This window comes from Lepus europaeus, chromosome 3 (genome assembly GCF_033115175.1).
Source record: "Lepus europaeus isolate LE1 chromosome 3, mLepTim1.pri, whole genome shotgun sequence".
NCBI classification, from domain to species: domain Eukaryota; kingdom Metazoa; phylum Chordata; class Mammalia; order Lagomorpha; family Leporidae; genus Lepus; species Lepus europaeus.
The window spans coordinates 144,645,846-144,671,826 of NC_084829.1; the positions used below are offsets into that span (position 1 = coordinate 144,645,846).

A 25,981-nucleotide genomic window follows, 5' to 3' on the forward strand; every position below is an offset into this window, starting at 1 on the left:
GTATCACGAAAAAGTTGTTGCCAGATTCAGTGCCATGAGGTTTGTTCTGTATGTTTTCTTTTTTAATAGTTTTAACTCCTATGTTTAGGATCAATTTTGAATAAATTTTTGTGTATGACATAGGGTAGAGTTTCAATTTCACTCTTTTGAATGCAGATATCCTGTTTTCTCAGTGCTATTTGCTGAGGAGAAATTGTCCTTTCCCCAGTGAATGAATACTCTTGGCATTCTTGTCAAAATCAGTGGACAATATTTTCAAAGATTTATTGACCATGTGTTCAAAGATTTATTTCTGGGCACTCAATTTTATTCTATTGGTCTGTATGTGTTTCTGTATGCTAGTACCACAATGATTTGATTACCAGGCATTGTAGTAAGTCTTCAAGTCAGAAATTGTGAGCCTTCCAAGATTTAGCCAAGATTGTTTTGACAATTGGGAGTCCTTTGACATTGGCAGCTAAGATTGCTTTGGCTATTTGGAGTCCTTTGACATTCACTAAGAATTTTAGGAACTTTTTGTATTTTTATAAAGATGCCATTTTGGATTTTAAGAGATATTGCATTAAACGATAGGTTACCTTGCGTAGTATTGTCATCTTCACAATATTAAGTCTTCTACTCCGTGAATATGGAATGTCTTTCCATTTATTTATGTTTTCTTTAATTTCTTTCAGCAATGTTTTATAGCTTTCCACATATGAATCTTTGTATCCTTCATTAATTGCTTGATATCTTTTTATTAAAATAGATTGTTCTCTTTTCATATTGTGCTCATTGTGTAATTGTGTAATTGTGCTCATATGCAACTGATTTGCATATTTTCTCTTTGTATCCTAAAACTTTGTTGAATTTGTTTAATAGTTCCATTAGTTTTTGTAGAATCTTTTGGGTTTTCTACATATGGCATCTGCAAACAGATAATTTTACTTAATCCTTTTCATTTGTATGCCTTTTATTTCTTTTTCATGGCTAAATCATGGTTAGAACTTCCAGCACCATGCGGAACTATATTATAACTTTCAGCACTATCCAAGTGGCAAAAATGGCCATTTTTGTCTTGTTTTCCATTAAGTATAATATTGTCTGTGGGTTATAATTTATCATTTAAAGCATAAACTGTAGCATTATTATAAGGATTATTATTATAAGGATTATAACATGTGGAAGTGAAATTTATGAAAAAATTATAGAATGTTAGGAAAATGAACGTATTTCGTAAGGTTCTGAAATTATACATAAATAGGTATAGTATTATTAGAAGGTAGACTTTTTTGTTGTTTTATAGAAAGCTTTTATTTAATAAATATGTTTCATAAGTACAACTTTTGGATTTATATAGGTTCTTCCCTGCATATTTGCCCTCCCACCCCCAAACCATCCCACCTCCTACTCCCTCTCCCATCCCATTCTTCATTAAGATTCATTTTTACTTATTTTTATTTACAGAAGATCAACTCTATACTAAGTAAAGATTTCACCAGTTTGCACCCACACAGATACACAAAGTATGAAGTACTGTTTGAAGACTAATTTTATCGTTAATTCTCACAGTAAAAGACATTAAGGAAAGAGGTCCTACATTGGGCAAGTGCATAGTGACTCCTATTGCTGATTTAACAATTGGCATTCTTATTTATGACATCAGTGATCACCTGATGCTCTTGTCATGAGGTGCCAAGGCTATGGAAGCCTCTTGAGTTCACAAACTCTGACCTTATTTAGACAAGGCCATAAGCAAAGTGGAAGTTCTCTCCTCCCTTCAGAGAAAGGTACCTCCTTTAATGGCCCCTTCTTTCCACTGAGATCTCACCCACAGAGATCTTTCATGTAGGGCATTTTTTGCCACAGTGTCTTGGCATTCCATGCTTGAAATACTCTCATGGGCTTTCTAGCCAGATCTGAATGCCTTAAGGGCTGATTCTGAGTCCAGAGTGCTGTTTAGGGCATTTGTCATTCTATGAGTCTGCTGGGTGGCCTGCTTCCCATGTTGGATCATTCTCTCCTTTTTGATTCTATCTATTACTATTAGCAGACACTTGGACTTATTTATGTGATCCCTTTGACACTTATTCCTACCTTTATGATCAGTTATGAACTTAAACTGATCACTTTAACTACTAAGATGGCATTAGTACCTGCCAATTTAATGGGATTTGGAGTCCCATGGCAAGTTTTTAGCTTTACCCTTAAGGATAAGTCCTAGGGAACATGTGCCAAACTGTATCTCTCCTCCCTCTCTTATTCCATCTCTTATTTTTCACAGGGATCAATTTTCAATTGGATTTAAACACCTAAGAATAATTCTGTGTTAAGAGTTCAACCAATGGTATTAAGTAGAAAAAGAAAATACTAAAAAAAATAATAAAATAGTAAGCTGTTCCTCAACAGGACAAAGGCTGATCAAGTCATTGTTTCTCATAGTGTCAGTTTCACTTCTACAGGTTTCCTTTTAGGTGCTCAGTTAGTTATCATAGATCAGGGAGAACATATGGTATTTGCCCCTTTGGGACTGGCTTATTCAGCTAACCATGGTGTTTTCCAGATTCATCCATTTTTGTTGCAAATGACCTGATTTTTTTTTTTTTACCTCTGTGTGGTATTCCATAGAGTACATATCCCAGAATTTCTTTATCCAGTCTTCTGTTGATGGGTATTTAGGTTGATTCCATGTCTTAGCTCTTGTGAATTGAGCTGCAATAAATATGGAGCTGCAGATAACTGTTGTATTTGCTGATGTCATTTCCCTTGTGTGAATTCCAAGGAGTAGAATTGCTTGGTCTGTGGTAGGACTATATTCAGATTTCTGAGGTATCTCCAAAATGTCTTCCATAGTGGCTTTACCAGTTTGCATTCCCACCAACAATGGATTAATGTGCCTTTTTCCTCACAATCTCACTAGCATCTGATTGTTGATTTCTGTATGAAAGCCATTTTTACCAGGGTGAGATGAAACCTCATTGTGGTTTTGATTTGCATTTCCCTGATGGCTAGTGATCTTGAAGATTTTTTCATGTGTCTGTTGGCCATTTGGATTTCCTCTTTTGAAAAATGTCTGTTTAAGTCCTTGGCCCATTTCTTAAAGTGGGTTGTTTGTTTTGTTGTGGTGGAGTTTCTTGCTCTCTTTGTAGATTCTGGTTATTAATTCTTTATCAGTTGCATAGTTTGCAAATAATTTCTCCCATATTGTTAGTTGCCTCTTCACTTTCCTGACTGTTTCTTTTGCAGTACAGAAACTTCTCAATTTAATATCCCAGTTGTTAATTTTGGCTTTGGCTGCCTGTGCCTGTGGGGTCTTTTCCAAGAAGTCTTTGCTGGTGCCTGTATCTTACACGGTTTCTCTGATGTTCTCTAATAATTTGATGGTGTCGGGTCATAGATTTAAATCTTTAATCCATGTGGAGTGGATTTTTGTGTAAGCTGTAAGGTAGGGGTCTTGCCTCATGCTTCTGCATGTGGAAATCAGTTTTCCCAGCACCATTTGTTGAATAGACTGTCCTTGCTCCAGAAATTGGTTTTAGCTGCTTGATCAAATATAAGTTGGCTGTAGATGTTTGGATTGATTTCTGGTGTTTCTGTTCTGTTCCATTGGTCTATCCATCTGTTTTTGTACATGTACCATGCTGTTTTGATTATAACTACCTTAGAGTATGGCTTGAAATCTGGTATTGTGATACCTCTGGCTCTGTTTTTGTTGTATAATATTGCTTTAGCTATTCAGGGTCTCCTGTGTCTCCATATGAATTTCAGCATCATATTTACCAGATCTAGAAGAATGTCTTTGGTATTTTGATTGGTATCATATTGAATCTGTAAATTGCTTTTGGGAGAATGGATGTTTTAATGATACTGATTATTCCAATCCATGAACATGGAAGAATTTTCCAATTTTTTTATATCTACTTCTATTTCTTTCTTTAGAGTTTTGTAATTCTCATCATAGAGATCCTTGACATCCTTGGTCAAATTTAATCCAAGGTATTTGAATTTTTTGTAGCTATTGCAAATGGGATTGATCTTTGAAGCTCTTTCTCAGCCATGGCATTGCCTGTGTATACAAAGGCTGTTGATTTTTTTTTAATTGATTTTATATCCTGCTACTTTCCCAAACTCTTCTATGAGTTCCAACAACCTCTTAGTGAAGTTCTTTGCATCCCCTAAATAAAGAATCATATTGTCTGCAAAGAGGGATAGTTTGGCTTCTTCCTTCCCAATTTGGATCCCTTTAATTTCTTTTTCTTGCCTAATGGCTCTGGCTAAAAATTCCAGGACTATATTGAATAGCAGTGGGGATACTGGGCATCCCCATCTAGTACCAGATCTCAATGGGAATGCTTCCAACTTTTCCTCATTCAATATGATGCTGGCTGTGGGTTTATCATATGTTGCCTTGAATGTGTTGAGTAATGTTCCTTCTATACCCAATTTGCTAAAAGTTTTCATCATGAAAGGGTGTTGTATTTTATCAAATGTTTTCTCTGCATCTATTGTGATAATCATATAATTTTTGTTCCTTAACTTGGTAATGTGATGTATCCCATTGATTGATTTGTGAATGTTGAACCATCCCTGCATACCTGGGATAAATCCCACTTGCTTTGGCTGAATGATCTTTCTGATTTGTTGTTGAATTTGATTGGCTAGAATTTGATTCAGGATTTTTTGTCTATGTTCATCAGGGAAATTGGTCTGTAATTCTCTTTTCTGCTGCATCTTTTTCAGGTTTAGGAATTAAGGTGATGCTGGCATCATAGAAGGAGTTTGAAAAGAGTCCCTTGCTTTGAGTTGTTTTTGAATAGCTTTAAAAGAATTGAAGTTAGTTCTTCTTTAGATGTCTGGTAGAATTCAATAGTAAAGCCATCCAGTCCTTGGCTTTTCTTTGTTGGGAGGGCCTGTATTACTGATTCAATTGCTGTATTGGTTATGGTTTTGTTTAGGTGTTCTGTGTCTTCATTGCTCAATTTAGGTAGGTTGTATGTGTCCGGGAATCTATCCATCACTGCTAGATTTCCCAGTTTTTGGCATATAACTTTTTGTAGTAATTTCTGGTGACTCTTTTTATTTCTGTAGTGCTTATTATTACATTTCCTTTTTCATCTCTAATTTTATTGATTTGAGTCTTCTCTTTTTTTTGGTTAGTTGGGCCAATATCCTGTCAATTTTATTTTTTTCAAAAACACCAGCTCTTCGTTTTGCTGATCTTTTGTAATTTTTTGATTCAATTTTGTTGATTTCTTCTCTAATTTTAATTATTCCTTTCTCCTACTAGTTTTGGGTTTTGTTTGCTGTAGTTTTTTTTAGATGCATTGATAACTCATTTATTTGGTGCCTTTCCAATTTCTTGATGTAGGCACCAATTGCTATAAACTTTCCTCTCAACACTGCTTTTGCTGCATCCCATAATTTTTTTTTTATTTTTATTTTTTCATAGAACATCCACTATGGAGTTCCATTTTATTTATTTTTTTATTTTTTTTAACTTTTATTTAATGAATATAAATTTCCAGTGTACAACTTATGGATTACAATGGTTTCCCCCTCCCATAACTTCCCTCCCACCCGCAACCCTCCCCTCTCCCGCTCCCTCTCCCCTTCCATTTGCATCAAGATTCATTTTCAATTCTCTTTATATACAGAAGATCAATTTAGTATAAAGATTTCAACAGTTTGCACCCACATAGAAACACAAAGTGAAACATACTGTTTGAGTACTAGTTATAGCATTAAATCAAAATGTACAGCACATTAAGGACAGAGATCCCACATGAGGAGCAAGTGCACAGTGGCTCCTGTTGTTGACCCAACAAATTGACACTCTAGTTTATGGCGTCAGTAACCACCCTAGGCTGTCGTCATGAGTTGCCAAGGCTATGGAAGCCTTCCAAGTTTGCCGACTCTGATCATATTTAGACAGGGTCATAAAAGACAGAGTGAGGATAGAAACCAATGATCCTAAGAGTGGCATTTACCAGGTTTGAACAATTATACAGCATTAAGTGGGGAAGAGGACCATCAGTACACACAGGTTGGGAGTAGAGCCATTGGTGGTAGAGTAGAGGTTATGATTACAAAGGAATGAGGCCCAAGTACGCTAGACAGGGTCTAGAACAAAGGACAGAGTCATTATTAGATGTGCTAAGAAAGGTGCTGTCTAAGCTACAATTAAGTTTTCTGATTGAGAGGCAAATAGAACCTGACAGAAGGGGCTTGATAATAATCTGTTGGGCTTTAGGCCTTGTGAGTTAAGAGGCCCAGACCTATCTATCTCTTCACATGGGGTACATCCTAAGGGAGGTGTGAACCTCCTAGGGGAAGGCACTCTGTTGACTTTCATTACTTAGCTGGCCTAGGAGGAGAGCTGGCCAGGTAAAGGCAGGTGGCATCTCTAACAAGAAATTTACAGTTCTGCCAGCAATGTTGCTGACCCTACTTGGCCGTCCCCTCAGCTGCAGTGGTCACTTTGGAAGCTGGGCTGAGTGAAGGGCTTTTCAGCTTAGAGCCAATAAGATCTGTGGCTCTGACCTGGGCATCCTTCGATTCCAGGGCAGGTCCATTTCCAGTGATCCAACTCTTGGCAGAGCTGCCAGGGCTCTTCACAATCTGACTTCTGCTGAAGCCCAGGCTTACCACATTGAAAGCCACTGCAGTGGACTGGCCTGTTGGGTCTCCTTGAGGGCAGATCACTGTACAGATCAGCCATTAATAGGCCTGCCACCCATTGCTTCTGATGCCTAGCTTTCCTTTCCTCCTGGTTTGTGTTAAAGCAGACCAGAGGATGCAAGTCAAGGGAGTGCCCGTGTCCCATCTCTAATCTTCGGTGGCCTGAACTACAAGTCTATAGTCACAGGCATGTTCTGTAGTAGTTTTTCTAAGGTAGACAATGCCCATGAGGAAAATTATATTCTCACTTAAAAACTTTCTTTCCCTTTGGTCTGAAAGGGAGGTTTTTTCTACTTACTGTATACTTGGCTGATGGCGAAGTGAATCTAGCTATGAGATTATTATTTAAGTTCTTATTTTGGCTATGCTATTACAGAAAAATGTTAGCCATCTCTTTTATAAGGTCTAAAGATTAAATTGTGCGTCCTACAGATTCCATCATAATAGAATTAGTTTTCTACCTTGAAGAGAATAGAGAAATGAAAGAACAAGTTGGGCTTAGAATAGAGAAGTGAGGGAGCAAGTCCTAGATCGCTTGCTGACATTAGCAATATCACATGAATACTTAGCAAACAGTTTCAACCATTAGATAACAACTTAAGAAAACATTTACCAGAAAGTCCAATGCCTTCTATAAATTTTAAGAATCATGTATTTGAAAACACCTCTTAAATATCTAACATGGTGTACTTTGTTTAAACAGTAAACTTAAGTACAACCATATAAAATGTTTTTAGTTTCTTTCTACCAACACGTTTAAAACATATGGTACACAGATTCAGGTCACACAAATTAAAATGTATCTTTGATTGATTTTAGCAGCTTAAATTTATGGACAATCTTATCCATAAGCCATTTAAAATAAAACTCTTAATAAAATTTCCCCATGTGGACATACAATATGTACACACATATAACATAGCATAGTAGACCAATATAGCAATTTTAATAATAGCTTTTAAAATCTTTAACTCTTTTTGTAGATTGCCAATTGATTTGAATTGCTTTTTGTTTTTAGTAACCTCAGTTAACCATACTTTCTCTCAGTTGGTACTGTTAATACATTATTGGCTTCATCTGTTTACAGAGCCATCCCAAAGTACTGAATACAATAGAAGTGGCTGGAAAAAGTCCATAGGAACCTATAGGAGGACAGCTAAACACAGAACCAACAACGCTTTAGTTTTATGAGCAGCAAATCATATATAACTGTGGATGACAAAAGACTTTAAGTCGCCATGTTTAAAATTATAAACTCATCAACCAACAAGAGGCACTTGCTTACTTTACAGGATTTTTGAAAGCACCTGTAGGATTTTACAATTATTTAACCCTTTAGGCCTCTGGGGCTTTCTCATTAATGTAACTATCATGTCTAGTAACACAAGATCATTAGACTTTTTAATTCTCAAACATTTGTATTGATAGCATTTTCCATTATAGAAACTTAAAGTTTGGTACCACATCACATCTTGACAGTACTTCTAATATAATCCAAATAGCCTGATTAGTTGGTGTCTCTAGAAGATGAGAGACATAGGTCTTTCGATTTTTTCAGTTGGGCCCAAACTGGAAAAACCAAAGTCCAGGATTTACTGGAAATTTTAGAGACCAGATTGTTTGAAACTTTGATTTTTTGAATGCCTGTCAAGAATGCCAAGAAGGCTCAAAATCCAAAATATGTGGTTGAAATAAGATTCCTTAAAATCATGACATAATATAGACCAAATTTGATCATTGTTACAGGTGGTTATTCAAATCTTTGAAAATAAGCCCACATTTAAATAACCCATAGCTCTTAATAAAAATTCAGCTGTTTTTGAACAATTAGAATTTGACATCAAGAGAACATAATAGATTACTTTAACACATTGCTTTAACAGAACATCAGAGTTTAATTCTATGTCAAAGAGGAATTGAGCTTCCTGTGATCTTTTGCTGTGAGGTTTCCTTCCTTTACCTTCTTTCATATTGGTAACCATGTTTCTGTGTTTCTGTGTGTAACACATCTTTAAGCATCTTTTGCAGGGCAGGATGAGTGGCAACAAATTCTTTCAGTTTCTGTTTGCTATGAAAAGTCTTAATTTCACCTTCATTCACAAATGAGAGCTTTGCCGGATATAATATTCTGGACTGGCAGTTTTTCTCTCTTAGTACCTGGGCTATGTCTCGCCATTCCCTTCTAGCTTGTAGGGTTTCTGCTGAGAAGTCTGCTGTGAGTCTAATTGGAGATCCTCTGAGAGTAATCTGGCGTTTCTCTCTTGCACATTTTAGGATCTTTTCTTTATGTTTCACTGTGGTGAGTTTGATTACAACATGTCGTGGTGAGGATCTCTTTTGGTCATGTTTATTAGGGGTTCTATGAGCTTCCTGTACTAAGATGCCTCTGTCCTCCAAACCTGGGAAATTTTCTGCTAGTATGTCACTGAAAATGCCTTCTAATCCTTTCTCCCTCTCCATGCCTTCAGGAACTCCTAGAACCCGAATGTTGGGTTTTTTAATAGTATCCTGTAGATTCCCGACAATATTTTTTAGATTTCTAATTTCTTCTTCTTTTCTTTGGTTTGCCTGTTTCCTTTCCTGTTCTCTGTCTTCTAAGTCTGATATTCTCTCTTCTGCTTTGCCCATTCTGTTTTTAAGGCTCTCTAATGTGTTTGTCATTTGATCTATTGAATTCTTCATTTCATTATGATTTCTCGTCACTATCACAGTTTCTTGTTCTACTAGTTGTTTCATTTCATTTTGATTCCTCCTTAATATTTCATTTTCACGAGAGAGATTTTCTATCTTGTCCATGAAGGATTTCTGTAGTTCAAGAATTTGTTTTTGAGAACTTCTTAATGTTCTTATCAATTTTTTGAGATCTGCTTCTTGCATTTCTTCTATCTCATCATCTTCATAATCTTGAATTGGGGTGTCTTTTTCATTTGGGGGCATCATAGTATCTTCCGTGTTCTTGTTACCTCGGTTTTTGCGTTTGTTGTTTGGCATGTTGGAGATATTTGGTTTCTTCACTGTGGTGTTTTTTCTTGTTACACTGTGGCTCTATATTAAGTGGACTGTCTGCTTTCAGTGGAGCCTTAGAGGCTTGAGATGAGTGTGGACTGAGAGCTGTGTTTGGTTCCTCAGGGTTGAGGGTGTGTCAAAGGTGACACTCCCAGGTTAGGTGTGGTAAATCTCTTTTTCTTTCTTTCTTTGATTCAAAAGGGAAGTAATTCCGCACAGCTGAACGTAATTGGAGGTAGTTAGGCAAATGATATACCCACAGGAGCCAGAGATTGGAAGCTCTTTCCCAAGGACCACACAGGGAATCTGTGCTGCCCTCAGTGTGGGCTCCAATTCTCCTGCAATCCCCCACTGGGTTGTCAAGTTAGATGCTAATCTCCTGTTATTTCACCCCTCCCCCCAGAGTCAGGTGTTTCTGCTAGGCTCAGGGCCGGTGCAGACCTGAGGTCGCCTTGCTTATGACGTATGACCAAAATGGCGCCTGCTCTTTGTCTTGCTTGCCTTTGAGGGGTGAGCGGAGAGAGAGAAACTCGTGTCCGTATCGGTCACTTTTTTTTTTTCCTCTCTCTCTTCTAGTTAGCCTGGTGAACTTTTCCCCACCGAGTTTCAAGCCTCATTCCCTCTAGTCTCCTCTTTCTGCTTGCCCGCTGGTGTCTCGGGCTATTGAGGTTCGGCTCACCTCACGTTCCAGAGCTGGTGTGTTGAGTCTGCCACTGGTGTCCCGAACTTGGGCTCCCACGCTCTCCATGCAGGTCCACAGTGAATCACTAGTTCCAGAAGAGTTTCCTCTGCTATTTTTTCCCCTACTCTTCCTTTACCCTGCAGTATCTCCACTTTTATTAACCTGTCTCTCGCCCGGACTAATAGTGTGCTCTCTTCCTGTTCCGCCATCTTGCCGCTCTCCCCTTTTTTTTTATTTTTGACAGGCAGAGTGGACAGTGAGAGAGAGAGAGAGACAGAGAGAAAGGTCTTCCTTTTGCTGTTGGTTCACCGTCCAATGGCCGCCGCAGCTGGTGCGCTGTGGCCAACACATCGTGCTGATCCGAAGGCAGGAGCCAGGTGCTTATCCTGGTCTCCCATGTGGGTGCAGGGCCCAAGCACTTGGGCCAACCTCCACTGCCTTCCCGGGCCATAGCAGAGAGCTGGCCTGAAAGAGGGGCAACTGGGACAGAATCCGGCGCCCCGACCAGGACTAGAACCCGGTGTGCCGGTGCCGCAAGGTGGAGGATTAGCCTAGTGAGCCGCGGTGCCGGCCGCATCCCATAATTTTTGATATGTTGTGTTACTATCTTGACTCGTTTCCAGAAATTTTTAATTTTTCTTTTGATTTCTTGTATGACCCACTGTTCATTCAGGAGCATATTGTTCAGTCTCCATGTGTTTGCATATGCTCTAGAGATTCCTGAGTTGCTGATTTCCTGTTTCCTTCTGTTGTGGTCTGAGAAGGTACAGGGTATAATTTCAATTTTTTTGAATTTGCTGAGACTTGCTTTATGGTCTAGAATGTGGTCAGTCCTGGAGAAAGTTGCATGCACTGCTGAAAAGAATGTGGATTCTGCAACTGCAGGATGAAACGTTCTGTCGATGTCTGTTAGGTCCATTTGGTCTGTAGTATCAATTTAATCTGCTATTTCCTTGTTGATTTTCTGTCTGGTTGATCTGAAAGTGGAGTATTAAAAGCATGAGGAAAGAGACACATGCAAACAGCAAACGTAAAGCTAGAGTGGCCATTGTTGATATCAGGTAAAGCAAATTTAAGGGCAAGTGTTAAAAGAGATACTGATTCAAAAGATATATTCACCAAAAAGACTTATGAGTTCCAGTGTTTATGTACCTAGTAACAGGTCTTCAAAGAACATGAAATAAAAACTGACAAAACTGGAAAGAAAAGTAGAAAAATTCAAATTGCATTTGGAGATTTTATCACTTCTCTTAGAAACTGAAAGTATACACAGCAGTAAAATCAGTAAATATAAAGAAAAGATGAGCAGCAGCATCAACCAATTTGACCCAATCAACATTAATAACAATTATATGACCGCAGCAATGGTAGAGTATTCACCCAAGATAGATCATATGCAGGATCACAAAGCAGTCTCAATAAACTTAAGTGGATTGAAATAATAGAGAATACAAATGTGTTCTCTGACCACACAGAATTAAACTAGAAATTAATGAAAAATGTGCTGGCATTGTGGCATAATGGGTTAAGCTGCTACCTACAATGCCAGCATCCCATGTGGGTACCAATTCAAATCCCAGAGCTCTACTATCATTCCAGGCTTCCTGGTAATGAGCCTGGGAAATCAACAGAAGGTTTCCCAAGCTCTTGAGCTGCTTCATTCATGTGGGAGATCTGGAAGAAGCTTCTGGCTTTGGCCTGGCCCTGCCCTAGCTGTTGCATCCACTTGGTAGAAAAATTTCTCTCTCTGTCTCTCTCCATCCATCTCTCTGTAACCCTTCCTTTCAAATAAATAAAGTGAATCTTTATAAAATACGTAAATAAAATGAAGATTTATTTAGTTATTTGGAAGGCAGAGTTACAGAGAAGCAAAAGCAGAGAGAGAGAGAGAGAGAGATCGATCGATCTTCCATTTGCTGGTTCACCCCCAAAATGGCTGCAATGGCTTTAGCTGGGCCAGTCCAAAGCCAGGAGCCAGGAGCTTCCTCCCAGTCTCCCATGTAGATGCAGGGCCCAAGCACTTGGACCATCTTCTGCTTTCCCAGGCACATCCGCAGGGAGCTAGACCAGAAGTGAAGCAGCCAGGACTAAAACCGGTGCCCATATGGGATGCTGGCACAGCAGGTGACTGTTTTACCTGTGAGGGGGCAGGCACTGTGGCATAACAGGTAAAGCCATCACCTGCAGTGCCAGCATCCCATGTTGGCACCAGTTGAAGACTCAGATGCTCCACTTCTAATCCAGCTCCCTGCTATGGCCTGGGAAAGCAATAGAAGATGGCCCATGTGTTTGGGCCCCTGCACTCATGTGGGAGACTCACAAGAAGCTTCTGGCTCCTGCTTTAGATTGGTGCAGCTCCAGCCATTAAGGCCGTTTGGGGAGTGAACCAGTGGATGGAAGATGGATATCTCCCTCTCTCTCTCTTTCTCCTCTCTCTCTCTTCTCTCTCTCTCTCTTTCTCCTCTCTCTCTCTCTCTCTCTCTCTGCCTCTGCCTCTGCCTCTGCCTCTCTGTAACTCTGCCTTATAAATAAATAAATCTTAAGAAATCAATGGAAAAATATGAAAAATTCCCAAATATGTGGAAATTAAAAGTCATTTCTAAAAAACAAAAACCTTGCATCTAAGAAGAAAGCACAGGGGCCAGTGCTGTGGTGTAGCGGATAAAGGCTGCAGTGCTGAGATCCCATATGGGCACCAGTTTGAGATCCGGCTACTCCACTTCCAAGTCTAGCTCTCTGCTATGGCCTGGGAAAGCAGTAGAAGATGGCCCAAGTCCATGGACCCCTGCACTCATCTGGGAGACCCGGAAGAAGCTCCTGGCTTTGGATCAGCCCAGCTCTGGCCATTGCGGCCAGTTGGGGAGCAAACCAGCAGATGGAAGACCACTGTCTGTCTTTCTCTCTGTGTAACTCTGACTTTCAAATAAATAAATAAATATTAAGAAGAAGAAAGCACAAGAAAAATTAGAAACATATTTCTAGCTGAATGATAATGAAAATATATCAGAATTTGAAGAATACAGGTCAGCATTATGTCACAGTGGGTTAAGCCACCATCTGCAATGCTGGTGTCCCATATGGGTGCCAGTTGAAGTCCCAGCTGTTCCACTACCTGTCCAGATCCCTGCTAATGCACCTGGGAAACCAGTGGACCATGGCCCAAGTGCTTGGGCCTCTGCCACCTATGTGGGACACCTGAATGGAGTTCCAGGCTCCTGGCTGCAGCGTGGCCCAGCCCCAAACATTGCAGGCATTTGGGAAGTGAACCAGTGGATGGAAGATACATCTCTCTGTCACTCTGCCTTTAAAATAAATATTTTTTAAAAATTTGTGCTATTCAGTTTAAGCAGTATCTTAGAGTGAAAAGTAAAGAAAAAAGGCTTTAAATCAATTACCTTAACTTTTCTTTTAGAAAAGTTAGTGGAAAAAAAAAAGCCTAAAATATTTAGAAGGAAAAATATTTAATTCATGATATTAACAAATATTTTTCCCAAAGAAACCTTTTATTTAATAAATACAAATTTCTTTTTTTTTTTTTTAAAGACAAGAGTTACAGAGAGAGAGGTAGAGACAGAGAAAGAGAGGTCTTCTATCCGATGGTTCACTCCCCAGATGGCCACAACGGCCAGAGCTGCGCCGATCCGAAGCCAGGAGCCAGGAGCTTCTTCCAGGTCTCCCACGTGGGTGCAGGGGCTCAAGGATTTGGGCCATCCTCTACTGCTATCCCAGGTCATAGCAGAAAGCTGGATCGGAAGAGGAGCAGCTGGGACTAGAACCAGCGCCCATGTGGGATGCTGGCGCTTCAGGCCAGGGCTTTAATCCAGTACGCCACAGCGCCAGCCCCATAATGAATACAAATTTCACAAGTACAACTTTAGGAATATAGTGATTCTTCCCACCATACTTGCCCACCCACACTCCCACTTTTCCTCCTCCTCCCTCTCCCCTTCCCAGTTCCATTCTCCATTAAGTTCCATTTTTTAATTAACTTTGTACACAGAAGACCAACTCTTTACTAAGTAAAGATTTCAACAGTTTGCATGCACACACACACACAAACCCTGAGAATAAGTTTTACAGTTAACTCTCATAATACAACTCATTAACGACAGAGATCCTGCATGGGAAGTTAGTGCACAGTGACTCCTGTTGTTAATTTAGCAATTAACACTCTTATGTATGATGTCAGTGACCAACCGAGGCTCTTGACATGAGCTGCCTGGGCTATGGAAGCCTTTTGAATCCACAAACTGTCAGTATTTAGACAAGGCCGTAAGCAAAGTGGAAGTTCTCTCCTCCCTTCAGAGAAAAGTACACCATTCTGTGATGGACACTTCTTTCCACTGGAGTCTCACTCACAGAGATTGTTCATACAGTAAATTTTTTGCCACAGCGTCTTGGCTTTCCATGCCTGAAATGCTCTCATAGCACTACACAGTGGTTAAAAAATAAAAAATGAAATCCAGTCATTTGCAACAAGATGGGTGAATCTGGAAAACCTCATATCTAGTGAAATATGCCAATCCTAAAGGGACAAATACCGTATGTTCCCCCTGATTTCTGAGAACTAATAGAGCACCTAAAACAAAATCTATAGAAGTGAAATTGACACTTCCAGAAGGCATGACGTGAGTGGCCCTTGTCTTGACTTGAGAAACAGTTTTGGGGTTTTGTTTTGTTTTATCTTTTTTCTTTTTCTTCATAGTATTTGTTGAGCTCTTTACTTAACATAGAGTTAATCATATGTATATAAAGGTAATTGAGGATGGGTCTCACGAAAAAATAAGAATGGTAATAAGAGAGGGAGGAGGAAGTTTTAACTGTAAAGCAGTATAGTTCTGCATACATTCCTACAGACTTACTTCTAAGGGTACAGTTTAAAAACTTGCCATGGGATCCCAAATCCTATTAAGCTGGATGGTAAAAATGCATCTTAAATGTTAAAGTGATCATATTAAGTGTTTAAGTGAACATTTAGATAAGATTAAGTGTTAAAGTGATCATATAAATAGGATCAAATGTCTGATAATAATAGATAGAATTCAAAAGGGGAGAATGTTCCAACATGGGAAGCGATCCACACAGCAAAATATTTTTAAAAGTATATTATCTCATTAGATAGTGAAAAAAACCTTTGACAAAGTTTTTTTTATAAAAGATTTATTTTATTTATTTGAAAGAGAATTATAGAGAGAAGGTGAAACAGAGTGAGAGGGCTCTTGTAGTCACTGATTCACTCCCTAAATGACCACAGCAACTGGGCTGGGCCAGGCCAGAGCCAGGAGCTTCTTCCAGGTCTCTCACATGCATGTAGGAGCCAAAGGACTTGGGCCTTCCTCCCCTAGTTTCCCAGGCACAACAGCAGGGAGCTGGATCTGAAGTGGAACAGCTGGGACTCAAACCAATGCCCACATGGTGATGCTGGCGAGGCAGGCTGCGGCTTTAACCTGTTACACCACAGCACAGGCCCCCTCAAATCTAATACCTATACATATTTAAAACAAAGCAAAGTCGGCCGGCACTGTGGCTCAACAGGCTAACCCTCCGCCTTGCGGTGCCGGCACACTGGGTTCTAGTCCCGGTCGGGGCGCTGGATTCTGTCCCGGTTGCCCCTCTTCCAGGCCAGCTCTCTGCTGTGGCCTGGGAGTGCAGTGGAGGATGGTCCAAGTGCTTGGGCCCTGCACCTGCATGGGAGACCAGGAGAAGCACCTGGCTCCTGCCTTCAGATCAGCGTGGTACGCTGGCCACAGCACACCGGCCGCGACGGCCATTGGAGGGTGAACCAACGGCAAAGGAAGACCTTTCTCTCTGTCTCTCTGTCTCTCACTGTCCACTCTGCCTGTCAAAAAAATAAATAAAACAAAGCAAAGTATCTCTCGGTAAGGTAGAAATAGAAGAAAATTTCTCTACAAAGGACATCTTTAGAAAATCTACAACTAACATCACAATGATGAAAACCTGAATACTTTCCCACAGAGATCAGGAAAAAAGCAAGGATGTCAGTTCTGAGTACTACTTCTCAATACTGTGCTAGAGATAGTAGCCAGTGTAATAAGGTATATATACACATAGACACACACACACACACAAACATGACAGAAAACTAGAGAAGAAGAACAGTTTTTTTTTTTAAAGATTTATTTGTTTATTTGAAAGAGTTACACAGCGAGAGAAAGAGAGGCAGACAGACCGAGAGGTCTTCCATCCACTGGTTCACTCCCCATTTGGCTGCAACGGCTGGAGCTGGGCCAATTCAAAGCCAGGAGCCAGGAGCTTCTTCCGAATCTCCCACATGGGTGCAGGAACCCAAGGAATTGGGCCATCTTCCACTGCTTTCCCAGGCCAGAGCAGAAAGCTGGATTGGAAGTGGAGCAGCCAGGACTTGAACTGGCGCCCATATGGAATGGCAGCACTGCAGGCGGCTGCCCCAGAACAGTTTTCTTCACAGACAAGAAGTAAATTTAGAAAACCCTAGGGAACGCAAAAAATGCTATTGGAATTAAAATGAGTTTCATAGGGTTTTGAGATATAAGGTATACATGAGTAAATTGTATTTCTATATACTAGGCATAAACAATTGAAAAATGACACTTAAAATACGATTGATAGTAACATTAAAAATTAAGTATTTAGGGTTATATTTAATAAAATATGTATAATACCTATACAATGAAAAGTGCACAACATTCCTTCAAGAAATTGAAGACCAAAGGAAATGGTGAAATTTACCATTAATTAATTTAGTTGAAGGGTAGGATGACAGGGGGGAGGTAAGGGGGAGAGAGAGAGAGAAGACTTATTATTTTTATGGTTTGGAAGACTCAGTTTTGTGTTATGACATCAATTTTTAACCAAATTGATCTATGAACTCAATGTAATTCCAACAGAAATAACTGCAAATTTATTTGGGTTTGGTTTTTTTGTTGTTATTTTTCTGCCAAGTAGGAATTGACTTATTCTAAAGTTGTATGGTAATTGAAAAGATCTGGAATAGCCAAGATAGCCAAGATGTGGAATAGCTAAAACGTTGGAGGAACACTGATATAGAGCTTACTATAATGTTATAGGATCATTAAAATTTGCTCTTGGTATATCTGTTGAGCAGAAAATAGAATCTAGGTATAGAAACTCCCTGCCATCTATAGGCAATTGATTTTTTTAAAAAGATGTCATAATAACTCCATGGGGGAAAGAAAAGTCCTATTAGTAGGTGATACTAGGGGCCTGGCACTGTAGCATAGTGAGCTAAACCGCCACTTGCAGCACCAGCATCCCATATGGGCACCAGTTCTGGTCACAGCTGCTCTTCTTCTGATCCAGCTCTCTGCTGATGGCCCAAGTGCTTGAGCCCCTGCACCTGCATGGGAGACCCAGAAGAAGCTCCTGGCTTCAGATCTACTCAGCTCCAGCTGTTGGACCATTTAGAGTGAACCAGTGGATAGAAGACCTTTCTGTCTCTTCCTCTGTCTGTAACTCTACCTCTCAAATAAATGAATAAAATCTTTTATTCCTATTTTTTTTTTTTTACTATTTCTTTGTTTTGTAAGATCCATTTCAGTTCATTCCTAACACAGGTATCACTCCATTTCATTTCTTCTTTTTTTTTTTAATTTTTGACAGGCAGAGTGGACAGTGAGAGAGAGACAGAGAGAAAGGTCTTCCTTTTGCCGTTGGTTCACCCTCCAATGGCCGCCGCGGTAGCGCGCTGCGTCCGTTACACCGCGCTGATCCGAAACTTGGAGCCAGGTGCTTCTCCTGGTCTCCCATGGGGTGCAGGGCCCAAGGACTTGGGCCATGCTCCACTGCACTCTCCCTGGCCACAGCAGAGAGCTGGCCTGGAAGAGGGGCAACCGGGACAGGATCAGTGCCCCAACTGGGACTAGAACCTGGTGTGCCGGTGCCGCAAGGCGGAGGATTAGCCTAGTGAGCCACGGCGCCAGCCGTCCATTTCATTTCTTATATATACATGTCCATTCAAAGAAGTTATCCTTATAGAAGCATAGAAGACATCAGAGATCAACACCAGAGATGATGGCAATTTCTAGTTCAAGACCTGCTGCCTTTTTTTTTTTTTTTTTTTTTTTGACAGGCAGAGTGAGAGAGAGAGAAACAGAGAAAGGTCTTCCTTCTGTTGATTGACACCCCCCCCCCCCAAATGGTCGCTATGGCCAGCATGCTGCACCAGTCCGAAGCCAGGAGCCAGGTGCTTTCTCCTGGTCTCCCATGTGGGTACAGGGCCCAAGCACTTGGGCCATCCTCCACTGCCTTCCCGGGCCACAGCAGAGAGCTGGACTGGAAGAGGAGCAACCAGGACAGAATCCAGTGCCCCAACCGGGACTAGAACCTGGGGTGCTGGCGCCACAAGTGGAGGATTAGCCAAGTGAGCTGTGGCGCTGGCCAAAATCTTTTTTTAAAGAAAGAAAACCAAGACACTTCCTTTTTTAAGAAAGAAAGTGATGCTGGAACAACTGGATCCCATATGAGAAAAAATGAATTTTAATCCTTATACCATTTAAAAAATTAATTCAAGATTTGCCACTGACCTAACACAAGTGCTGCAACTATAAAAATTCTTAAATAAAAACAAACAAAAAAAACACCGTCAGGCAGGACACAAAATGCATTATTTTTTTTAAAAAAAGGAAATCAATAACTTGGCTTCACCAAAGCTGAAAATTACAGTTTTGAGAGATGCCACCAAGAAAATGGAAAAGCAAGCTGAGAGAAAAGATTCATAATATGTATTTCTGATAAAGGACTCAGAACATACAAAGAACACTTCCAATTCAATAAGCACATGATCCAACAAGAAAAGAACAAAAGATGTATTTGAACAGACTCTTCTCAAAACAATAGTCATTAAACACATAAAAAGATACTTAACATTATTTTTATCATTTTTATGCTAGTGAAGATGAGATACAGGGATATATCATTATCACTGACTTGAATGGCTGAAATTAAAGGCTCACAATGCAGGTGTTGGTTAGAACATAAAGGAACTGGAAGTGTCATATGCTGCTGATGGAAGTGTAAAATAGTATAACCTCTTTGCCCTGGTATTTTCTATTAAGTTCAACATACAATTAACATACATAGCAATTCTACTTTTAGGTGTTTATGTGATTGAAAATGTCCATAAAAAGACCTGTGTAAATATTTATAGCTTTATTCATGTATCATCAACTGAAAACACTCATCAGTAAGTGAATGGATAAGCAAATTATGGAGCATTTACAAAATGGAATGTTCAACATGCAGCAACATTAAAGTCCTATTGTATGAAATTACAGAATATGTAATACTTATTTGTAGTAACAGAAAACTAGATCATTGACTGCCTGAAACTGGGTTTGGGGGAATATTGACTGAATAGGGGCATGCTGGGACTTGTGACAAAAAATGTTTAATTTGGGTGGTTACACAAATGTATATATTTGTCAAAAGCTAAAATAGATGCATTTTGTTGTGTATAAATTATTTTTTAAAGATTTTATTCATTACTTGAGAGAGAGAGAGTCACAGAGAAACATCCATTGCTTTACTTCCCAAATTGCTGCAATGGTTGGAGCTGAGCTGATCCAAAGCCAGGAGCTAGGAGCTTCTTCTGGGTCTCCCCTGAGGGTGCAGGGGCCCAAGCATGTGGACCATCTTCCATTGCTTTCCCAGGCCAAAAGCAGAGAACTAGATTGGAAGAGGAACAGCTGGGACATGAACCAGTGCCCATATGGGATGCTGGCGCCACAGGAGGCATAGCCCATATGCCACAGTGCAGGTCCATGTGTGTAAATTATTCCTCAAAAAGTTTATTTAGAAAAGTATAAAACCTAACTACCATGGTATAATCACACCATAAAAATATTCTGAAAATAAATCATCTGAACTTCTACACCAGAAAATAACCTTCATTATTGTTACAGTTTTGCTGGGTGGTAATGAAAACATAGCTTAAAATATTGTACTGCCTTAAGATGTTAGGCAAAAAGATCCGTGACTGTGGCTTTAGCAACATTCACATACTTTGGCAACAAGCTTCATATAACAAAAAACATCTTTTATGATGAATAGCTTCATTTTAGGATCAGAAACTACAGAGCTGATGGCTAACTTATGGTTCTTTAATTGACTAAGTGAAACTATGTCAGATGTCCTGCTCTGTGAATTTCTCTCATTACCAAGTTGAATCTAAAATGTGCATATTATTGTTTCTCTAAAAATACTTCTCTTTGCAAGGCCTCATCAAATATACGATTATTTTTCTTCATTTTTTTATATTTTAGGGCAAAATATAGTTTTAGAATACTTTCCTGTGCCTTGATTATAATTTTATACAATAAGCAAAACGATTATAGACAATAGCACATTTTTATCACGATTTGATTATTTTAACTGTGCTGGGATTTTATATTAGTCTAGTTTTCTTGGGTTTAAGTACCAGAAAATATATACACACATACTTGCAAATAGAGTTAAATACAATGTGGTATAGTATGCATGAGTTTGCAAGTAATTTTCTCTTTTTTCTGCATGATTCCTTGTTTTTATGACTCAGTTTTTGTGACATGCATATATTCATTCTAGTTTTTACTTAACTGAGTCTGCCAATGATTCAGATTTCTAGGATGTTGTGGCAATTTGTGGGGATGGTGATCCAGAATATTTATAACTGAAATTATTCTGTGAGGCCTGGGATATTTGGTCACCATTTCATTCAGCTACCTAGACATGGATGTGCAACTCAATGTTTGCATTTTTAAATTATGCTTGAGGTTTTTTTTTTGTGTGTGCTTTAATTTTTTATGAACTCTGGCCACCATATTCCTCATAAGACTTTTGAAATCATTATCAATTGAAATGAAAATGGATGTAGTGGTTTTTATGAAGGCATCATTGATAGAGGAAGAAAGGTGACTGGTTGAGATAAGAATAGGTCATGTTGCTCAGTCATGCTGTGTTTAGATGATATTGCAGAAAAATAATTTACCAGTTTGAAAGTTCAACAGATTGCAACCAGCAACTGATTGCTCAGCCACAAGATCCTCTCCTGCCTGCCCTCTGTCCCCAGTTCTGGCCTTCACATCCCTCTGGTGGGCTTCTGAATCCCTAGTACTCCCTCATCTCACAGCTCATCCCATGAGTGTAACTGTCCATTTGCCTAATCATCTCTAAGATTTTTGTTGGCAGGGAAATATAACAGCTTCATTGTTTACATGGTGGCACGAAGTGCCAAAGCCATGAGAGGGTAGAAATGGATGAGAGAACACATGGGATGAAGGCCACAACTCAGCAGAGCCATGATCATTTTCTGCTTGACCTGTGTAGGGCTTGTGGTAGCATTTCTGATATAACACTCAATGTCCAGCTGTAAAACTGAAGATGTAACCTCTAAGCTAATAGCCAAGTTCTATTTGATTTTCCTCTACCATTATAAAGGAGATCTGAATGAAAATGGCACTTTCTAGTTTACTTTTTTTCTAAGCAGCTTCATTCCTCTTTGGTGGTCGAAAATACAACCTGTTGGACTTGTTTCCTGATAGCAATAGCTAGCATTTATAAAACCTCAGTATATTCCTTCCCACCCACTCTGCCAAACCCTGTGTGGATTAGCATAGTTAACTTTCACAACCTAATACATAGGTGATGTGTAGGTACTGAGGAGAAGGAGGCCCAAGGAAGTTGAGTAACTTGCCCAGGCTCACACACTTAGCAAGTGGAGAACTTGGGCTCAAAACTGGTCAGGCAGGCTCCAGCATCTGCACTGTTTGTCCTGTCCCAGTGCTGGCCTGTTTTTTTTTTTTTCCTCCCTCCCTCCCTCCCTCCCTCCCTCCCTCCCTCTCTCCCCTTCCTTCCTTCCTCCCTTCCTTCCTTCCTTTCGGCATTTATCACCATGTGAAATTTTAATTTCTGTATTACAATGCTTACATCTTGATTGTGGAGATACTGCATTCCAAGGTATACAACAGTGCCTGGCACATAGTAGGTGTTCAATAAAGATCAATGTAATGATTATATGCTGCCTTTCAGAATGGGAAATGTAGGGTAAGACAACTAGAGAATTTCTAAGCACTAGCATTTGAAAATTTTTTTTATATTTTCATCTTATTTGAAAGTGGGAGGAGAGAGAGAAGGAGGGAGGGAGACAGGAAAGAGCAAAGAGGGCAACAATCATAATGATCTTCAATTCTACTTGCTGACTCCCCAAATGGCTGCAATAGCTAAGAGCTGGAGCACTCTGAAGCTAGGAGCCTGGAACTCAATTTGGGTCTCCCTCCTGGGTGGCAAGGATGCAATTACTTGAGCCATCACCTGCAACAGCAGGAAGTTGGATCAGAAGCAGAGTAGCCAGGACTTCAACCAGGCACTTGAACATGGGATGCAGGCATCCCAACAGCAATTTAATCACTGCCCCACATGCTTGCACCAGTGCTAACAGTTCTTATATTTTATGGATAATCATTTCAAGATCTGATTTGTTCAAATAGAAAACTCTCCAAACTGTAAGACGATGGCTCACCAAAAACTATTAGTTTTGAAACCATCTTTGTATTAAATATCTATTCACATATGTAAGAATTTTGACTTTACAATAATTCCAACTTTCATACTGAGTTTTCGGTTGTGATGCAGTCTAAGACCCTTCTTGGAGAAAAAGTTACTCTTAACGTCGCTCACATCCACTTGGCTATTCCTTCAAGGTGGCCCAAAACAAAACAAAGGAACTGCAATGTCTGCTGTTTTAGACTGGAGGCTGCCATCTAGCTTTGCTATAGCAGCTCCAAGTCCTAAGAAGGCCTTGCATCTTTCTCACAGCCCATTTTTCTCACTAACCAATTATGTTTGGTAACTGCAAATGAAAGAACATTTTAGACAAAAATGTAGTTTACGACCAATAGAGGACCTAGGGCTGACAGGCTGGGATGTGGTATCACTGGAAGCTGAAGCTGTTTCTGGGTTACTTTACTATTCCTGTTTTTTATTTTTTAACTATTTTTATTTTCTTATTCCTGTTTTCTATTTTTTAACCTCAGACCTTTTATCCTTTCACTATCACCTTCCTGAATATATGGGGGAGAGTGGCAGGGACTTCAAAAAGTTCACAGAGGGGCTGGCACCATGGCGCAGTGGGTTAATCCTCCTCCTGCGGTGCCGACATCCCATATGGGCACTGGTTCTAGTTCCATTTGCTCCTCTTCCAGGCCAGCTCTCTGCTGTGGCCCGGGAAGGCAGTGGAGGATGGCCCAAGTGCTCAGGCCCCTGCACCCACATGGGAGACCAGGAAAAAGCGCCTGGCTCCTGGCTTCGGATCGGCGCAGCTCCGGCCATTGCAGCCATTTGGGGAGTAAACCAGTGGATGGAAGACCTTTCTCTCTGTCTCTCCCACTCACTGTCTATAACTCTACCTCTCAAATAAAGTAAATAAAATCTTTTTTAAAAACAGTTCATGGAAAATGAAATTATAAGATCATTTCTAAGTTAGTGCAAAAAATCTTAGAACTCCACATACACAATTTTCTAATACATATTTCCCATGAATTTTTTGAGAATCCTTCCATCGTATTCGCCTCCTTACTTAGTAATTGAGTGAAAAAAATCTAGCCACTGGAGAAGAGGTGTGCCTTTCTGCCAGGGACATGACAACATTTGGTTCCACACCTACCTTTTGGAAGTAAATCTCATTTCCCTCTGCACCCCTCTAACTTGTGCATGACCTTCTGTCTCCCCCAGTTACTTAGCTTGGGCTTTTTTTTTTAAAGATGTGTTTGTAGGGCCAGCGCTGTGGCATGGTGGGTAAAGCTGCCGCCTGCAGTGCCGACATCCCATATAGGCGCCGGTTCAAGTTTTGGCTGCTCCACTTCTATCCAGCTCTCTGCTGTGGCCTGGGAAAGCAGTGGAAGATGGCCCAAGTCCTTGGGCCCTTGCACCCACGTGGGAGACCCAGATGAAGCTCCTGGCTCCTGGCTTTGGATTGGTGCGGCTCCAGCCATTGCGGACATCTGTGGAGTGAACCAGTAGATGGAAGAATGAACGAACTCTTTCTCTCCCTCTCTTCCTCTCTCTGCCTCTCCTTCTCTCTATGTTTTAAAAAAATATTTATTTGAAAGGCAGAGTTAGAGAGAAGGAGAGACAGACATGAAAGCATCGGCTGGTTAACTTCTCAAATGTCTGCTATAGCTGGGGCTAGGCCAGGCTGAAGCCAGAAGCCAGGAATTTCATCCCAGTCAAGTGCCTGGAAAAGTTAATCTTTTAATGTTGCTCACGTCCACATCAAGTGCCTGGTTGAAGTGGGTGCAGGGGTCCAAGCACTTGGGCCATCTTCTGCTGCTTTCCCAGGAGCATTAACAGGGAGCTGGATTGGAAGTGAAGCAGCCAGGACTTGAACTGGTGCCCACATGGGATGCTGGTGCTGCAGCCACAACCTAACCCGCTGCACCACAGCACCAGCCCCACAGCCTGGACTTTTTTTTTTTTTAATTTATTTGAAAGTCAGAGTTACACAGAGAGAGGAGAGGCATAGAAAGAGAGGTCTTCCACCTTATGGTTCACTTTCCAATTGGCTGCAACTGCCAGAGCTGTGCTGATCTGAAACCAGGAACCAGGAGCTTCCTCCAGGTCTCCCAAGTGGGTGCAGGGACCCAAGGACTTGGGCCATCCTCCACTGCTTTCCCAGGGCACAGCAGAAAACTGGATAGGAAGTGGAGCAGCCGGGTCTCAAACCGGCACCCATATGGGATGCCGGCGCTTCAGGCCAGGATGTTAACCCGCTGTGCCACAGCACTGGCCCCACAGCCTGGACTTTTGAATCTTCTCTGCCCTTCCAAGCTGTCTGTGCTAATATTCTGTGATTCCAGGACTGCTTTCTGTACATTTAATTTACTTAACAACTCATTTGATTTGAAAGTTCCTAAGTATAATTAATCTATTTTCTAAAAAATATGTAAACATTTTAAGGGCACATTCTTTTTTTAAACTTTTATTTAATAAATATAAATTTCCAAAATACAACTTTAGGATTATAGCGGCTTTTTCCCCCCATAACCTCCCTCCCACCCGCAACCCTCCCATCTCCCGCTCCCTCTCCCATCCCATTCACATCAAGATTCATTTTCAATTATCTTTATATACAGAAGATCAGTTTAGTATATACTAAGTAAAGATTTCAACAGTTTAAGGGCACATTCTTAATTGAAATGTGTGCAGGTGGTAAAATTTTCCCCTTTATTTGAACTCTTCCAAGTTTCTGCTCTGGAATAGGGTCTCAAACCAGAGTTTAGGATCAAGTCATTCATGTTAGAGCACAGTTCATATTCCACGAATTTCACTTCACACAGTCCATTCCATAGTGGTTGTTGAAATGCTAATAGCCGTTTGTTGTCATCTTTACATACAGATTATATTCAATGCCCCTATTGCATGAGGAGGTTTAATGAGACCGCAGCCCAACGACATATTAATTTCTGCAAGGATCAGTCTTCTCGCCGAGTCTTCATTCCTGCCCAGACAGCAGCCAAGCTGGCATCCAGAGCTCAGGTACATCTCTCTCCCCAGGTGTTGGCTCTTACATGGTTGGTCCTTGCATGCCTGGAGGAAGCAGGTAGAATTTGCTAGGGAACCTCGATTACTTACCTAAGAAGTGTA

At 40.3% G+C, this 25,981-nt stretch overlaps 1 protein-coding gene across 1 annotated transcript in view; it reads left to right on the forward strand.

The window, feature by feature from the left end:
- ZC2HC1B (zinc finger C2HC-type containing 1B) overlaps positions 1-25,981 on the forward strand; it is a 71,913-nt gene that overhangs the window by 15,710 nt on the left and 30,222 nt on the right. Inside the window, exon 5 of the mRNA XM_062187281.1 lies at positions 25,734-25,873. Within this exon, the coding sequence (XP_062043265.1) occupies positions 25,734-25,873 (140 nt within the window). The remainder of the gene's footprint in view (positions 1-25,733; positions 25,874-25,981) is intronic.